Here is a 17569-nt window from a genome sequence, read left to right as displayed (position 1 = left end):
TCCTATCTCATACAAAATATACTACTAATTTGTTTTCCAAATACATTTTTGAGGTGGATGGTTGTAAGAAGAACTGGATGTTGACGGGGCGACAGGGATTCACATGTTGTGTGCTGTTAGGTTTAGGTTTGCGCATGTTTAAAGTTACACAAATCAATACTTTTAGATAAACAATGGTTCAAATGACTATAATGGGAAAGGGATCACGCCTGGTGATGAACCCACAGAGAATTTGAACCTCTATACAGCTTATTAATTCCTTTCAGTTAATTGTCTTGGTTTTCCTGTGTGTAACTTTACTGTTTTGATTCAGTCTCGCCGCTCTCATCAACCTCTATTCCAAGCACAGCAGCAAAAAGAAAGCTTTAGTGCATCCCTGTATGGTACCTGCCCAGCACCAAAAGTTGGAGAGGCAAAGTAAGCCTCTATCTGCTGAACATAGTGGAGCATCTAGCAGCTAAGGAGCCACATACAGTATTTCCCTCAGGGCTTGGTGGAGACCAAAAAGAGCTAAAAGGAGAGTTAAGAGATAGATGTTGCTGAACAGCAGCCACTTATTACAAGAGGATGACCCATTGAATTTTCCCGTGTTTCCCAAGATTCTCTTGAGTTAACTGCTTTAAAGATATCATATGCTTATCTGTGACATGCTAAAATGTAGTGTAATGGGAGCACAAATAGAAATCAGCAGACATACTGTACTGTACTTATTTTCTAACAGAAAGACTGTCTAATTATTTTCTTTCAGAAGTTACAAAATCTTGCTTTAATATTGGACATTTATCAGGCAGGCATAAAAAATGACTCCAAATGAATGTAAATGGGACTCTGTCTGTTGGATGTGGAAATAGACATCCATTTTCTAACACATTTGCCAAATCAACTTTAATGGTTATTCTATGTCAAATGGGTGTGTGATATTCAGCTTGTTGTAAAACTCAGCCTCCAAGTATCCAAAAATAATTGATTAGTGTTGCTTTAAAGTTAGCGAGAGATCATGGTTTTGGTTAAATACTGAAAATGTCAGTGTAGGCTGTATTGTGCTCCAAATCAAATTTGTCCTTTTCTTCAGAATTTAAGGCTGCAATCACTCATTAAACTTAACCAAGTGCCTAAAGTTGACAAACATAACCACAAAAATGTTAATCATGCTATAGTTACCAGAATCAGCTTTTATAGGAAAACGATTGAAATTAGTTGATAATTTTTTAATTTATTTGAAATATTTCGCAGATACTTGCATTAAAACCATTTCCCCATTATGTTAATAAAAAATGTATTTGGAAATGCACATTACGTGTGTATGAAAGTAATTTGAGACAGTTTGGGAGCAAGACAATATTATGAGTATGTCGGTGAAATTTAGAATGGTTGAGGTAATGTGCTTTTAATGTGCTATTGTAGGTAAGCCTATACCTACCTACAGCAGGTATAGGCCTACTAGGTCCAGTTATAGTCATTTTATATTCTTTTCTATCATCTTTATATAATCTGCCTCATGAGCAGTCATTCATTTTCTAAAGAAAAAAATTCATCTCATGCATCAGTCAGCTTAAAAAGACTGTCATAATAGACATAAATCAGAGCAAAGATTATTTACTGCAGCAGTTCACATGTTGTTTTATTTGGCTCCATTTATTAAAACACTTTACAAACGAGTGAAAGACCATTGACCCCGTAGATTAACCACATGAGCTCTCATTGTATTCCACTCTAGCCTCTAATGCCATCTCTGAGATTTTAAAGGGGCAATCAGCTGTACAGCTCCTATCATCTGAATCATGCCATTGGCAATCTGTTGTCCATGTCCCCTGAATGAGCTTATTTTAGCCTGCTGAGATTAGATTAGTATCTATTTGTGCGTGCTCTCAATAGCCAAAGGGCTAAAACATCACACTTCACATGGTCACAGCCAAACCCGCTTGGAATCACCATAAACAAACCATGTATGCGACCTTAAATATAGCTTTTTTTTACTAATCAGGAGACTATGAGCAAATGATTATATAATCATATAAAATTATAAAATAGATTAATTACCGGTCAAGGAATTCATAGACACATTAGTAATAACACTGAACAGCTCAGAAATGTATTGGTATAGACACATTGACTGCAGCACAAATGGATGATCATTTCTCATGCGATCAAAGCAGCCTGAATATTGACTTTCACTATCTGTTTATATGCATAGGAATCTGTGTGGTCAGCTGTCTCCATGTCTATGGCATGTAAACATTTAACTGGAAAAAACTCTGTACCAAACTGACGGGATATTCATTCATGATCTTTGCTTAAGAGGATAAACAGTAAAGCAGTTCTCTGTCCCAATTCCCACCCTACAATATACCATATTCAAATTTATACACTGCAAAAAAGGTCCATTAAAGAAAGTTATGATATCTTATATTAGAGGAAATGAGTCTTGGTTTTTCCTGTCCTGTCCTGCACCATTTGCATTAGATTATTAAACATGTCATCGTTGCAATGCTACAGTTAAGGTTTGGTTAGGTTCGTTGCCCATCTATACACCCCGACCTCCTCCCATTGCCGACAACGTCACCTGACATCCACCTTTGCTCCCATAATAATTAATCAGCTGCTAGAGGGATTTGTCACTTTGTCACTGAACATAAGCACACAACAAAAATAGTGCCCAACTAATGCACTATTTACTTCTGTTTTAGTAATTTTTGCTAAAAACTGCTGTGCCCAGGTGTTGTAGGGAATTAATGAGCCTTTTTACTGTAAAAATTAAACTATATATTTTTGACTGATTTATCTGTTCAGTAGGAACAATGTGCTTTGGGCCAAAGACAGGGTGGCAAGTAAGAAAGATATTGAAAGACTAATACACTGTTTTGGTCTTTACATGGGATTTGTTAATAATATTAAAAAACAAAATAATGACAGCTTTAACCTTTAAACCTATCATCTTATATTTGCTTATTATTACATTGGTTTGGGAGCTTTTCTATTTTTTTCCCTCTTTTTTAAAATTATATAACTACATTTTCCAGCGGTGTGTTGATGAAATGAATGCTTTGGATTTGTCTGTGTGCTGAACAGATTCTCTAAAGGGCAATGAATGAATCCACTTCAATGCTGTTTGACTTAAGTGTTTATGTGAGCTAAGTTGGAAAAGAGGTCAGTGAATCTGTGCTCACGTACAGATGCATCAGAGAGGCGGCAGCAGACAGTCAGAGGGCTGAGCAGACACACTGGCTGGTATTAACAGCTACTGCTGCTGCAAAACCATTGACTGAAGCTAAACACAACCCTTGGCAGACAGCCAGCTTGGAGGAGTTAGGTGGAGACAGATGGTAAAACAGACAGATGGGAAATAAGGGTAGATAGGTTGACAGATGAATAGGAAACAGAAAGAGGCAGACAGACTGAGGGGGTGATGATGGGTAGATAAAGAGAGAAGGAGACAGTTGGATGGAAAGGAGCAGGTGTTTAAGGAAATGAAGGTCGAGAATGCAACAGGTACAGAGGCACGCAGGCAGAAGGAAAAGGTGAGAGCTGATGTAGATGGATAGAGGACGTAGACAGTAAGTGGTAAAAAAAATGTAAAGGTTGATAATGAAACTGGACAAGGAGTGTTTAATCGGATTTAATCACCTGTGCCAAGGGCCACTGTTAAAAATCTCTACTGATCTTTTGTTGCAGCACACAAACATAGTGCTGTCATATTTACATGGCTTCAGTGGTAACCTAAAAAGCTTTAAATCAAAATAATCAAGTCTAAACTTGACTAAGAGGTGTTAAAATACACAAATTAAAGGTATATTATGCTCATTAGTAAGGTTTTTTTTTGTTTTCTAATTTTCATGTTGATGGTGTCAATTTTCAACTGAAGCTAAGATAAGGTTTGGGCAGTTTGAGTTAAACAAATAAAAAAATTCTGGTTTATTTTTTAGCCGTGGTGTAAATAATAAAATGAATGATGGCTGGATTCCATTTAGCTCCTTCAGTGTCAGGGGTCCTGCTATTGTGCATGTTTACTCACCATCACACTGTCATAGGTCACTAGGAAACTGAACTGGAACAGAGCCATTGTTAATGTTATTAGTAAAACCTGTGCTTTTCCTGCTATTATAAGTCAAAACGTCTGCATAACTCTATAATCATAAATCAAGTTTTATTTTTATCAAATTGCTACAAACTAATTGACACATTATTTTGACACAGTACTGGATGGTTTCTGGGTCTCTGCCCATGTAATGACTGTCATGTGCAGGCTGCAGAAACCCTGTCTCTTAGAAATTGTCTTTATATACTACTAATGTGTTTTTAGAGGGAAACGTAGTTGCTCAATGGATAATGTTTATTGGCAGCTTTTTTCCAATGAAGAAAACATTGTATTTTGTACTGCAGAGAAGTTATAGAAGGGTCACAGTGAATGGTGACAAGACTTTGACACCGGAGACTGGGATTTGCATCCTGAGTCCCATGTGTGGTTAGGCTTCGGCAACAAAAGATTGGAAAGATCATTGTTTTGGTTGATTGTTAATAAAGTAAACACATTTTGTGATGTTCTTCATAGTGCTTTTCTAATATCTACCCAAGACCTTGATCTTTCCCTAACCTTACAGAAAGTGCTGTGAGTGCATAAACATAAACATAAACATAAACATAAACATAAAAAAAAAGTTAATTAGGCTTTAGTTGCTAGGAGTGGATATTGCATTGCAAGAATGGATAACACATTAAATAGGTTGTCAGTAAACAATTTTCAGAAATATTTTGTTTTAAGATTTTGGATCTTGCCAGATTTCCTTAATTAACAGCATTTGCTAATTACATTGTTAAAAAATGTAATCCAGGTCGCATTACGCTTGGGAGACATTTGGTGAGCCATTTATATTTTGCTGGGACATGTTGAGATACATTTCCATTTACTGTTGTAAATTTGTAGTATATAAATGTAATTTCTAAGAGCCAGGGTTACCTCCAGTGTAAACTGTACTTGACAGGAACTTAGAGGTGACAGGGTCCAATAATACACAGAGGGCAGAAGGTGAGGGAATCAACAGGGGCTGACCAGCAAATCCTTGCTTAAGGCACCCCAGTACGTTAATATGGTTATGATGGTATCCAACTATCTGAAATTTTAAGACAGGTTCATACTTTCAAATTTGAATAAAAAAGAAAATAAAAATTAGATTTAAGGTAAACATTTTTTTTGGAAAATTCTGTAAAACTGTGGAAAGTAGCAAGTATGAAGTATATGTGCAGTTTAGGAAATACATTAAAAACTGGTCTGGTTCCCCAAATTCAATTCCAGGTGGTGAAAGTCTTAAATTAGGCTTTCTAAAAACTTAAGATACCTGTAAGTTTCTCTCTCTCTCCCTCTCTCTCTTTCTCTCTCCAGCCCTTGAATACCATAATCTCAACACGTCAGCGGCAACCAAGAACTATTGGGTGATAACTGGTAAATTGCTCTTACACACACACACACACACACACACACACACACACACACACACACACACACACACACACACATACACACACACACAAACATAAACACACACACACACACACACACACACACACACACACACACACACACACACACACACATGCACACACAAACAAGAGTGCTACTGGGTGATCAGCGGTAATCAAGAGATGCATTGACTGGACAATACAGCAGTTAGTTATAAACCCTGGTGCATTCTGTTGTGCAATTCAGCACAATACTATTGGCCCTCTACATTTTCCTTTCCTCTCACCATCCCTCCCTCCCCTCTTAAAACGTCCTCTCTCTCTCCTGCTCGCTTTCTGTGCTCAGAGTGTCTTTTGTTGCTCTGTTCCTGGGAAAACCTATTGATGTATAATTCACAGCTTCCTGACTGGGGCAGAGGGAGAGATCACTTCACATCGCATCATGGCAGGGTGTGAATGATGCTGTGTGTGTGTACAGTATACGTTTGTATGTGTGTGTGTGTGTGTGTGCACGCGCGTGTGTGAAGTCTGTTCACTGCTCCATCTCGCTTATAGCCCCTACTAAGAGACACACTCAGGATCAAGACTGATGCAAGCACGTGTGTGTGTGTGTGTGTGTGTGTGTGTGTGTGTGTGTGTGTGTGTGTGTGTGTGTGTCTGTGTGTGTGTGTGTGAGTGTGTGTGTGTGTGCGCGCGTGCAAAGATATGTGTTTGTTTTTATGTGTGTGTGAGATACCGATAGACAGTCTGTGATCTGTGTGTTGGTGCAGCTGTAGGAGAAGTTTGTGGATGAACAGCCACTCATCTCCTGTCTCTTGTTTCTCTTTGCATCTCTCCTCCCTTGTTCCCCTCACTATCAATACTGTCCTTAAATTATCTCTCTTTGATTTTCTCACCTCCTCTGTCTTCACACTCTCCTTCTCTTCACAAATCCCATTCTCACCCGTTTTATCTTTTCCTCCCTCCGTTCTCCTCCTGCCTCATGTTTTCATTCCCATCCCATCCTCCTCCATCCCATTACCGATTTCCTCTTTTGCTCCTCTTTGCCTGCCTGAACGCCTCTTTACCCCCTAAATCCCTACTCTGTCCTCTCTTGTCTCTCCTCACAGTGATCCAGGATGTGGACAGCTCTTCCCTGGAGGCCAACTACCAGAGCTTCGCCAGCTTGATGGAGCAGCGGCTGGCTGAGCTTTTCCTGGTGGCCGGACGGCATGGCTCTCGGAGGGCACGATCCCGGCGGGCCACCACCGTAGGGGGCTACACTGTACAGGTAGGTGGGACTGACTGGGATTTTTCTGTGTCATTGTGTGTTGTTGTTATGATAGAGATGGTAAGATTGTTTTTATTCTTTTACTTCTGTTCTTTGAAAGAATCAGTTCACATCTTCGCTAACAAGAAAAGAATAGACAGTCTTCACTTCTGCAAGGTGTTTATGGTACGGACTCAGGTCTAAGGTTAAATTTAGGGTTAAGATTAGGTTTAGTAATTATAGTGACAGAAATTAATTAGCAAAATAAAGACTTTAAAAGACTTGACACTTGCTTGAGAAAGGTAATCCATCACAGTTAATTAAACACTTGTATGTTTCTGTCAAAGTTCTCTTAATTTTGTTGGATGCTACAGTTATTGTAATTTTGTTGAATAGAATTCAAGTGCAGAGACTTTGGGAACCCCCAAAAGGTTATTGTGGGAATTATTTTCTAAACTTTAAAACATTTCCAGATTTTTCTTGGGCTCCGTAAAGAACATACCATAAACTGAAACAAAAATACAACAATACTAAGAGCTAGCGGCTCTGTACTTGGACACGGCAGTGCTTTGAGCTAAATCCTAACGCCAGAACGCTAACTTGCTCACAGAGACAATGTAAGAGTATATAATGTTTACCATGTTCACTATTTTAGTTTAGCATTTTAGCATGCTAACATGCACTTAACACAGAGTACAACTTAGGCGGATGGTAATGTCATTAGTTCTGCATATAGTTGGCCATAAACCAAAGTACTGGACAAAGTTTAATTTTGACCTGATGGTGGTGTTACATGAAATGTAATGGGATTACCATGGGCTCTCGGCTGCACCTCTTGATGCTTGTGAGCAAGGACAGATTTAAAAATATTCCTTTTTGGTATGTTTAAGAAAACTCTAAAATTAAGATTAGTATATTAGTTAAATGCATATGCAGATGAACACTCGTGAATTATGCTGTCAGAAACAGAACATAAAAAAAGAAACATACAAAGTGCAAAATTGACAGTGGGAATTAGAGCTGAAATGACTAGTTGATTGAAAGAAAATTAATAAGTAAATATTTTCCTAATTGATTAATCACTAAAGTCTGTTTCAAGAAAAAACTCCAAACATATATATATATATATATATATATATATATATATATATATATATATATATATATATATATATATACTGTACATATTTAACAATACATGTTAAACAGACTTGAAGTTTCTGCAAGCAGATTTTTCATTGTGTACTGAAATGAAACCACTTGCTGCCTGGAAAAATCATGCATGTTGTATATGATTTGTTGTTACTGTTCTAAGACAAGCTGATGCTTTAACATTAGCCTGTGTTAGGATTCAACTGATGTGGTAGTGTGGGATGAAGATTAGGGAACGAGTGTACTTCAACTGACGGTTTCCATAAGCACAGAAGTACAAAGGTTTGTGTGTATGTTATTTTCTGTATGTCTCACCTCCCTGTTCCATATTGTGCAAATTAAGACAACAGCTGACTCCTCCTGGGCCTTACACAACTGCAAGATTTAATGGGAAGCCACAGTTTTATGGCTGCAGAGAGGCAGGAGGGAGACGCTTAAAGAGACAGAGAGAGGGGACGGGGTGTAGTCAGGGGAGAAATCATCCAGCCATTTAATAACACACATCCCTTCCTTTTCAAGACAATCTCAAATTACCAGACGTGATTAAATTGTGTGATGTGTTTTTCAGATTAAAAAAAGATGTTTGATGTATGATGAAAAGAAACTGAGATTTCAAGTTACTCAGTTATTGTTGAATGTCTTCCCCAAGTGAAGTTATCTTTCAGCAAATGGCTTGTCATGATCAAAGCAACCGAAGCAGTTCAGAATTTTGATTGGGCCACTGTAGATATAACAGGGATTTTTAATCTTTTGGTTTGAGGTGATAAAGTATTTGTATTAAATCTGCTCATAGATGATATGTTGTGCTGATATTCTCTATATTTAAAATAAACTATACCTAAAACTCCAGAGTCTAAAGCTAAAAAGAATCCAGAGTTATTAGTTACTGTTGAAGTTTTTTGTTTAGTCCCATTAAAAATTTCACTATCTAGCAGGGATATAGGACACTTTATTACTACTCTCCCAGATGGTGAGCATGCGCCGACTGCCTGGTCCCAAGAATCCAGCAGAGATGACCTACTACGCCCAGCTGAATGGAGCACCTATCACTGGAACCACTGCTGCCAAGACCCTCTGCAGTCTGGACTCCCAGACCATGGCTCTGACACTGGGATACTTCGTACAAGTGCAGGCTGAATGTAAGCTTGTTATCTTACTGTACCAGTGTCATCCTGCATATTACATTGTCCCATATCATATATGTGCAGGACCTAACATGTCAAGAACAAGAGAGACAATGCAAAGTAAGGGATTTATTTACTCAAATGACACTGTCCATGATAAATAAAGTAATGCAGCTCTTTCTAGCATTCTATAAACTGAGGGCACTCTCATAAAAAGATAAAAAGAAAAAAATTATTCCAGCAGTTTAGTATTACACTTCCATAAAGCTGGAGGACTGACAAGAGACAAATTTAAAAAAGAATGTTCAAAATGTTTCCAGAGTTTGAAAAAACTTCATCAAGGTTATTTTTTTCAGACTTTACAAAGATCCCTCCAGAATCACAGAAGACATTACGTCATTTTTTTGCAGGCAGAGTAGTAGTACTGAGTAGTACTCTTCAAGTAATCTGAACTTCATGTGTAAATATGGTGATGTGCCCCTTTAAGGTCCCCCATGAATCCTGATGGGTAGTTTAGACCAGTTAAAGAATAGCTTATATTATATAGCTAATATAGGTATTATGTAGGTGACTCATTCTTTTGCTGTTGGAATATAATAGAAGAAGATTGTGTTAAGAAGATTGTAGTTGTGTATATTTTTTTTTTAGATGGCTTTCAGAGAATATTCACCTGTGCAGCAGGATGTTCATACTGTAGCTGCTGGAGAGGACAAAGTGCTACCTCTTATCTTTTCTCCCCTACATTTCTCCAGAATCTATAATTAACAAACTGGAGAGAAACCAAACACTATCAGTGTCCTTCACAGCTCCTCTTAACAGTGCACAGGCTGGAAACTGAACACAGTGTTCTTATAAAAATAATTTACTTTGACTTTACGGGCTTGATGGAAACAAACTGTGTTAGTAAGTTATAAGGAAGATATTCGTATTAAAAACTTTAGGTTTAGTCACGCTTTTTTTAATGTTGTACTTAAAAGCACATTCTGGACTTTGAGTGCAGAGTTGTTTTCTTTCACTACATTTCTGCTTTTATCATTATAATATAAAAGTACAATTTAAAGCAATAGTTCTGTATTACATTTCTTTTACATTTTAGGTAATACACATACACTTTCTTGCTGAGAATTAGATGAAAACATTTATACCACTCTCATATTTGTGCCCTAAACATGAATCTACAGCCAGGGCATGGTTTGTCAAGCTTATCAAGACTGAAGGGGGAAACAGCTTGCCTGGATCTGTCTAAACCTGTAAAGCTTTTTAATTAACATGTTATATCTTTTTTGTTTAGTTAATACTATTCTGGTAAGTGTGTACAATTGATATAAATATTGAGTTAGACATAACAATAACCAGGGATTGTCAGTGTGTTTACATCTGCCCTTGATCTACTACAAAGTGTGTGCTTTGTAATCACTAAAGGGTCACTCAGTGGCTAAACTATTCAAGAATGACTGAGATCACAATCATATACTGATGAATAATGTTTGTGTGTTTGTAGCTGTGGTAAAGACACCGCCCAGCAACCTGTGGATCATGGCCGTTCTAACCCCTCTCTTTCTGTTGATGGTGGTGATTGGCATGGTGGCCTTCATTTTGTGTAAGAGAAACAGAGTCATCTTCAAAAGTGGTGCCTTCAGGACCTTCAAAACTCGCTCCAAGGTAAGACTCTTGAACTTTGTTATCCAACTCTATCCCTGTCACCTGCTGTCTCCTCTCCTTCCTCATTTTCTCATTGTACTCTTTGTTCTACTAATTAGCTGTTCCCTCACTCTTGGGGGGTTAAGTATCACCCCAAAATGGTCAAACATCACTGCTTCACTTTAACATTATTCCAGAAATCAGATCAACTGTGAACTTTCAACTAAGATTACATAACCGAGTTCTGAATATGTGACACATCGCACAGGAAATCAATTGTGTGAAGTTATTCCTTGAGGTCAGAAGAATTGAATGCCATCTGTGCAGGCCTTGCTCATTTATTGTATCACAGCCTAATAGCCCATGGTCATTGCTAATAGTACATGCTGCAAAGACTAATCAGCTGAAAGGAATGGACACGGCTCACTGTACTGGAAGTTAACCTTAGGGTAATGTTGGCCCTTTCACAATAGTGGCATTCACTCAACACTTATTTCATTTGAGGTTAAATTTAAATCAGTCAATTCAAATGAGCATTTGTGTAATAGATTCCTACCAGCTAGTTTGATCAGGTCAGATTGGTCTACTGGACACAGTACAGTGCATGATGCCAGAATAACAACTGCTTGTGTCACTGCAGTCAGTGAAGGTGAAAACAAGAAATAAGCTGGCCAGCCTCATTTGTTTTAAAGTGGCTTTTGATGTGGCACGGCTTTGTTCAGAATATCATAATCTTGAGGTGGGTTTCACATTTGATATCATGATTAAACCTCTACTCCAGTGAGAATTCCTGTCATTGGCTGCTCATACACTGAATAACCCACCTAGAGACCACAACCTGGTTAAGGTCTTATTCTGGTAAATTTGTTTATACAAACGTTTGATACCCAGCAAAGGAATCTCCCTATTGCTATGAATAACCAGTACATGGAATATTTCTGTTGAGAGATGAAAGAAGGTTAAAAAGCTTTGACCATCAGTAAAATATACCCTCCTCGACTGGACAGTAGTAGAAAAAAAGTATCTCCACAAAGATCTGTACAATGTGGATGGCACTCCTGACAAATGCCCTGATGGAGCAAGAAATCTTGCCCTTCTAGTTGAGAAAACAAAAAGTGAAGGAGTAAGATGTTTTGATTCCATATTCCAATTTTATCTAATGTTTGCATTTCACAACCCAAAATAAAGTTACTTGACTTACTGGGAAAACACTTGAACTAATTAACTATTTAATCTAAATGCATCCCTGTGACACAAGTCAAAGACATTAACTAATTTACATTGTGGATTTATTGCGTCACAGTAGACCACAGATACATTTTTTAACCTTAAGGGATAATGCTTTAAGGTTTATAAAAGGGAAAGTTGATTACAACACAAGTCTTATTTTCATAGTTTTGCCCATCATTTTTATGACCATGAAGGAAAATGGTGGAATATCTTTTTAGGAACATGAAGACATCACTACAGCAAAGTCCAAAGGGCAACAAATTAGTTCAGATGAGCTACACTGTTGCACTGGGTGTGATGTTCCTTCATTACCATGAATATGCACGCTGTAGTTTGTTTCAGTCCCACATACACTGTCCTGCTGGCTTAAATACTTAGTGGAGTACCAAATGCGTATTAAGTCACAGTTTAAAATAGTCCCCAACAAAGCACTATTTGCAATCGTTTAAGTAAAATTTGCTAAAAAACTGCAGTACCCAGCTGTTTTTAGGAAACTACTGAGCCTTTGTTAGAAATGGAACTATGTACCAATCAGCCACAGCATTAAAATCAGTTAGCAGTTTTAATGTTGTGGCTGGATGATGCATATATATATATATACAGTACAGTATATATTAGAGTCCGACTGGTGTATCGTTATTGGCCTATCATAGACCTATACCTATATGTGTGTGTGTGTGTGTGTGTGTGTGTGTATATATATATACACACATATATATATGTAGACACATACATATACACACCATTCAGTCACAGCATTAAAAAATTGTTGTGGCTGATTGGTGTATCTATATGCAGTCTTTTTTTAAAGATCCATAAAAATTCATTCTAAACCAATGGGCTTAGGGCTGAGTGAATAGAATAAAACCCAGCCTTATCCTTGTTTGTGTTTCTTTCTTTGTCACACTTCTGTTTTTAGCAATGAAAAAGTGTTCCCAGATCTCAGCAATTAAGTTTTGAGTTCAATGTTCTTATCAGGAATGATGGTCTAAACCATATAATTTAGACTCATGTTATAATAAACAGGAATTATTCCTTAATCTGGCCATTTTAAAATTAAATGCCCTTTCTATTCTATTCTATTCTATTCTATTCTATACTATTCTATATTAACCCCTCCCTGACCTTGTTCCTTTGACTCTTTCTCTGTTTAGACCTCATACCGAAGGGAGGGCAGTTACCACCACCAGGTATTCACTAAGACACTGGCTGGCTGTATTACTGACTGACTGAATGTGTCAGTGATTGAATGAATGAGTTACTAGTTTGCGTTCTGATTTTGACCAACTGACAGGGTTGATCAGTTGGTGTACAACTACGTTGTTGGCTGCTTATTGTTGTATGTGCTGTCTGTTGTCATTACAAATTCTTGCATGTAGCTACTTTGTTGTGAACATGACTTATTCCACCATCCTCATTGGCCATTTGATATCAATAGGATGAGGGAGGAGGGGGCAATGAGGAAAGGTGAAAAAAACTACAAGGGGTATAAAATTCACAAGCACGTTCCGTGAGATTTAAATTGTTTTGGTTTGAGTCGATGGACTGACTTAACAAGGAGAGGCTGGCTCGTAAAAACAGGCAAATGGGCTCAATTCTGCTGGACCGAGGAAGTCATTTTTAATCTGTGCGAAGTGAGAAGGAAGCTTAACACCTGCAAACAAACCAATCTATTTTTATTTTGTAGCATCCATAAAAAAGTGACTCAAGCTCGTGTCATCACCCTAGATTCCTTCTTTGCATTGCCTTTCCCAATGCCTTTCCCATTCAAGTTGTTTTATCCCCTTAGATGAAGCCACTCTCATCCCACAGTGGCTCTACATGGACTCCCACCCCAATTCTTTCTTAATGTGCGGTTTACCACTGGATTATGTTAGCTACATTATCATGGATCCAAGGTAGAGCAACAATGGCAGATGTTGACAGATAAAAAATGCTTAAACCCTTGAAATTACAAAGATCCATGTAGAGTCCATCCCTGTGGTTACTGTTACGGTAGTCGACCATGCCAGTTGATTTGTGGGTTATTTTGGTCCAGCCTTTCCTCATCCCTTGGGAGGCAAAGTGAGGCAAGGGAAGGATGAATGGCTCGATAGATGGGTAGGTGGGACATTTTTGATGGGTAATGGAGCTGGTGCAGCACGGCAGGGGTTAAACACCCCAGAAAATGTATATTTACCTGATCTCTGCGTTTTTTCCCTGCTTTGCTGTATCTCCGTATAGTTTAACATTAACCTTTCAATTTCCAAGCTCCAAGGTTCTGTTAGCTTTCACAATTGTTTGTGAACATTTAATTACTTATATTGTGTTTTACAAGAGAGCACATCAAATATTAAAGAGTCCTAAAATATGAGATTTCACAAGTTGTGCCATGAGGCTACAACCATTGTTCTCATCCACGGTGGTATTTACCCTCTCCCAATCCTGAGCAGTGACATGCATGAGCAAATGAGATAAATATTTAATAGAGGGATTTGGGACGGGTCGTCCACTAACCGGAAGGTCGTTGGTTCAATCCCCGGCTCCTCCCAGTGTCCCTGGGCAGGATACTTAACCCCACATTGGTGTGTGAGTGTGTTTTTGTGTGTAGAAAGTGCTATATGATTAGAAAAAAAAGAGCTGTATGTTGTACCCAAACTGGGGACATTGCAATGGCATGGTAAGCATCTTAGACCTCTAAATCACCAGGAAATGTAAAGTGATTCCAGTATAAGAGATGGAGAACAAAATCTGAAATCCTCATTCTGTACAGTCTTCAAGAGTTATAGTCTTTTTAGTAGAAAATTCTCTCTTTGTGGTTTCCACAGGGAGTGTTTCCTTGTTGAGCTGCAGTTGAGGAACAGTAACACAAAAGGCAATTCCATACTGATAAGACTGTTTTGTTGGATGATACCCACTTGATTTGATTCATTTGGCTTGAGAATTTTTATTGGCTCTGCCTGTGTTTCAGAATGCATTTTTGCATGGAATGAGTGCAGTGGATTTTTACATTAATTTCTTCTATGCCTTATGCCCCAGGAAATAATAAATTCAGTGCCAATGGCTACAGATGCAAAAAAACACCCTTCTGTCCACACCAAATCATGTTCATGAATTACGATGGGATTAGCCAGCTGTGTGGAGGTGAGAAAAGAGCCACCAGGCATTGCACTTCCTTCTCTAGCTCTGTTATTTCATTGTTATATAACTATTTGTGGCACTTTTAATGCGAACAAGTGAGTGCAACACTATGAATGTCCTACTGGAGACTATCTGAAAATGTGTGTGCTGTTATCCCCATTTTTAAATTGTATCGCTTCTCCACCCTCTCTGCGAGGGCTGGCTTTTCACTCTGCCTTTCTGTGTGGCTGTTCGAATCAGGCATGAACACTTGACTTTCAACGTGGTCGGACAGCGCGTCTTAAGAACTAGTTCTGAGAGACCATAAACTTACCCTTAGTTGATCCTTTAACCTTCTGGGTGAATTTTTTTCTGAAGAATGTGGTCACACTGTACAGACTGAATTTACCCCTGGCAGAGATCCGATTTGGTCTGGCCAATCTGATTCTATTACAACCTTAGGGCTTCTGCATACACTTTGTATTAAAATGCATTTTTTCTTAATCCCCATCAGATATCCAGATAAAGATCACATGTTAATGCCAGGTGTAAATGGAGTACATGTTGGAAGCCCACCTCAGTGACTTTTGCGTTCTGTTAAAGTCATATGAATACTAACCAGACCTAAGCACAGTGATAAACTTAAGTTAATCTAGTTTGGGTATTTGTGTGTGTGTATGCATGTGTGTGTCTGATCTGCTCCCAGCCCATTCGGCTATCAGTCACTATGCCAGACAAGCTAAAGCAATCAATACTGTTCTTTATAGTAGGTGTGCATGTCTGTTTCATCATTAAAGAGTGATGCTACAGAGTCTGGCTCACTTCATCACTCTGTTGTGTAACTGGGATATTCTTCAAAATGGCTTTTACTCCTTCTGTGCCTTCTTGTATAGGCATGAAAGCTTCACATAGCTGACTTCCATGTGGAGTACAATAGCGTTGGAATCAGCAAAAGTCCACTCCAATCCGGTCTCCCCGCTGTGTGTCTTATTTTACTTCTTAATGTAAAATAAGACACACTTAATGTACCCACTCTTCAGGAGATTTTTTTTGCACCAGGCTCTGTGGTGCACTTCTGCCATCCGCTCTGTTAGACTTGAATTAAAATCAATAAGGCCAAAGGGGGAATAGAGCATATCTTGTCTGTTTGCTGTACCTCATCAAGCTGCTGTTGGCTGTTGCTATGAGTTAAAATTAAAGGAGGAGAAGCTTCTGTTTGATAAAAAAAAGTAGAAAATAAGTGTGGATAATTTGTTAGTACAGCGGGGTTGAACTCTCACTTCACACGGCATCTTTATGGAAAAGAAATGGTCAGACCCTGTGTCACCATGTTCCTCTCTCCTGCTTTTTCCTTCCTTCACTGTTGTAACTAGTTGTGGGGAAAACTGCCATCCATCTCTTACAGACTGATCAGAGGCTCACGCCATACACAAGCCCTGTCCATAGCTAAAGTCTTAATTTAACTGAGATGATCGCACAATATGAAAAATGTCCATTTTTTAAGTCAACACGCTGTTAGTGGACATGGGAAGAGAGGGAGAGATGATGGCAGAGATAGGGAAAAGAGATGGAGGATTAGAAAGACAGAAGAGGCAGAAACAATTAGGAAAGACGGATATGTGAAGATGTGTGAAAAGAACAGACAGAGAAAGAGAAAGACCTTGAGCCAGTGCAGTATAATACTAGTCATGAAATTTCAGGCACGCTTTCAAGGTTACACACCTCAGGCCTGTCATTTCTGAGAAAACATATTATCTCCCTGCAGGTCAGCACTTACCCATCAGCCACTGAATAATGCATCTACAACAGTCAATGTGGAGTTTGTGTCAGGTTGTCACCCTGAGTTCAACAACTGACACCACATCTAATGTTTGCTCCTCAATAATCCGTACACATAATGCATATTGGTGGAGGGATATATTTGGACCCTCAAATTTAATTCACCACCTCCCTCTCCTCTCCTGCTTCCCTTTCTTTGCTTGTCATAAACACACACACACACACACACACACACACACACACACACACACACACACACACACACACACACACACACACACACACACAACACAAAAATAAAGTCCCCCTTAACCTGTGAACAGCACGGGGCCATAGGCAAATTAATGTTTGCATTCTCCATACATCTTTGACACGAAAGAGTAACAACTGTCACTGTACATAACTTCTGTGGGTAGAAGATACGTGCAGACACACACACTTAATTCATATATTCATGCCATGGTGAGAGGACCTATCCCCACTCTTGGTTGTGTATGTTCTATATGAGCATTTACCAATTTCCCCGTCACTCATCCATGGTTGCAGCCACGTGTTTTTCAGCTAGCTGATGGCACAGAGTTTGACTGTTCCATCAGCTAGCTTATGACTGATGACATCCCTGATGATTTATTAATAACACCATCAGCCGGATGCCACACATGCACTCAGAATTTAGCATGCATCATCAAATGCATTAGGCGTCCCATTTTAGAGCTGCTTGAGATAGAAAAGGGGAGGCAAAAAATCAGGGTTTTGTATGCTTTGTCGTGAAACTTAAATCAGGGTTTTTCCCTCCTTTTTTCCCCGTTCTGTATTCTGTATTGAAAGGCATTTAACGATA

General features: G+C 38.6%; 1 protein-coding gene across 1 annotated transcript in view; it reads left to right on the top strand.

Moving 5' to 3' along the window:
- The window catches only part of kiaa1549la (KIAA1549-like a), a 59231-nt gene that overhangs the window by 17951 nt on the left and 23711 nt on the right, over positions 1-17569 (top strand). Inside the window, exons 8-12 of the mRNA XM_040132194.1 lie at positions 5378-5437; positions 6564-6724; positions 8823-8994; positions 10481-10641; positions 13005-13040. Of these exons, the coding sequence (XP_039988128.1) occupies positions 5378-5437; positions 6564-6724; positions 8823-8994; positions 10481-10641; positions 13005-13040 (590 nt within the window). The remainder of the gene's footprint in view (positions 1-5377; positions 5438-6563; positions 6725-8822; positions 8995-10480; positions 10642-13004; positions 13041-17569) is intronic.

This window comes from Xiphias gladius, chromosome 8 (genome assembly GCF_016859285.1).
Source record: "Xiphias gladius isolate SHS-SW01 ecotype Sanya breed wild chromosome 8, ASM1685928v1, whole genome shotgun sequence".
NCBI classification, from domain to species: Eukaryota; Metazoa; Chordata; class Actinopteri; order Istiophoriformes; family Xiphiidae; genus Xiphias; species Xiphias gladius.
Note: the sequence above shows the minus strand (reverse complement) of the source record. Positions and strands in the feature narration are given on the sequence as shown.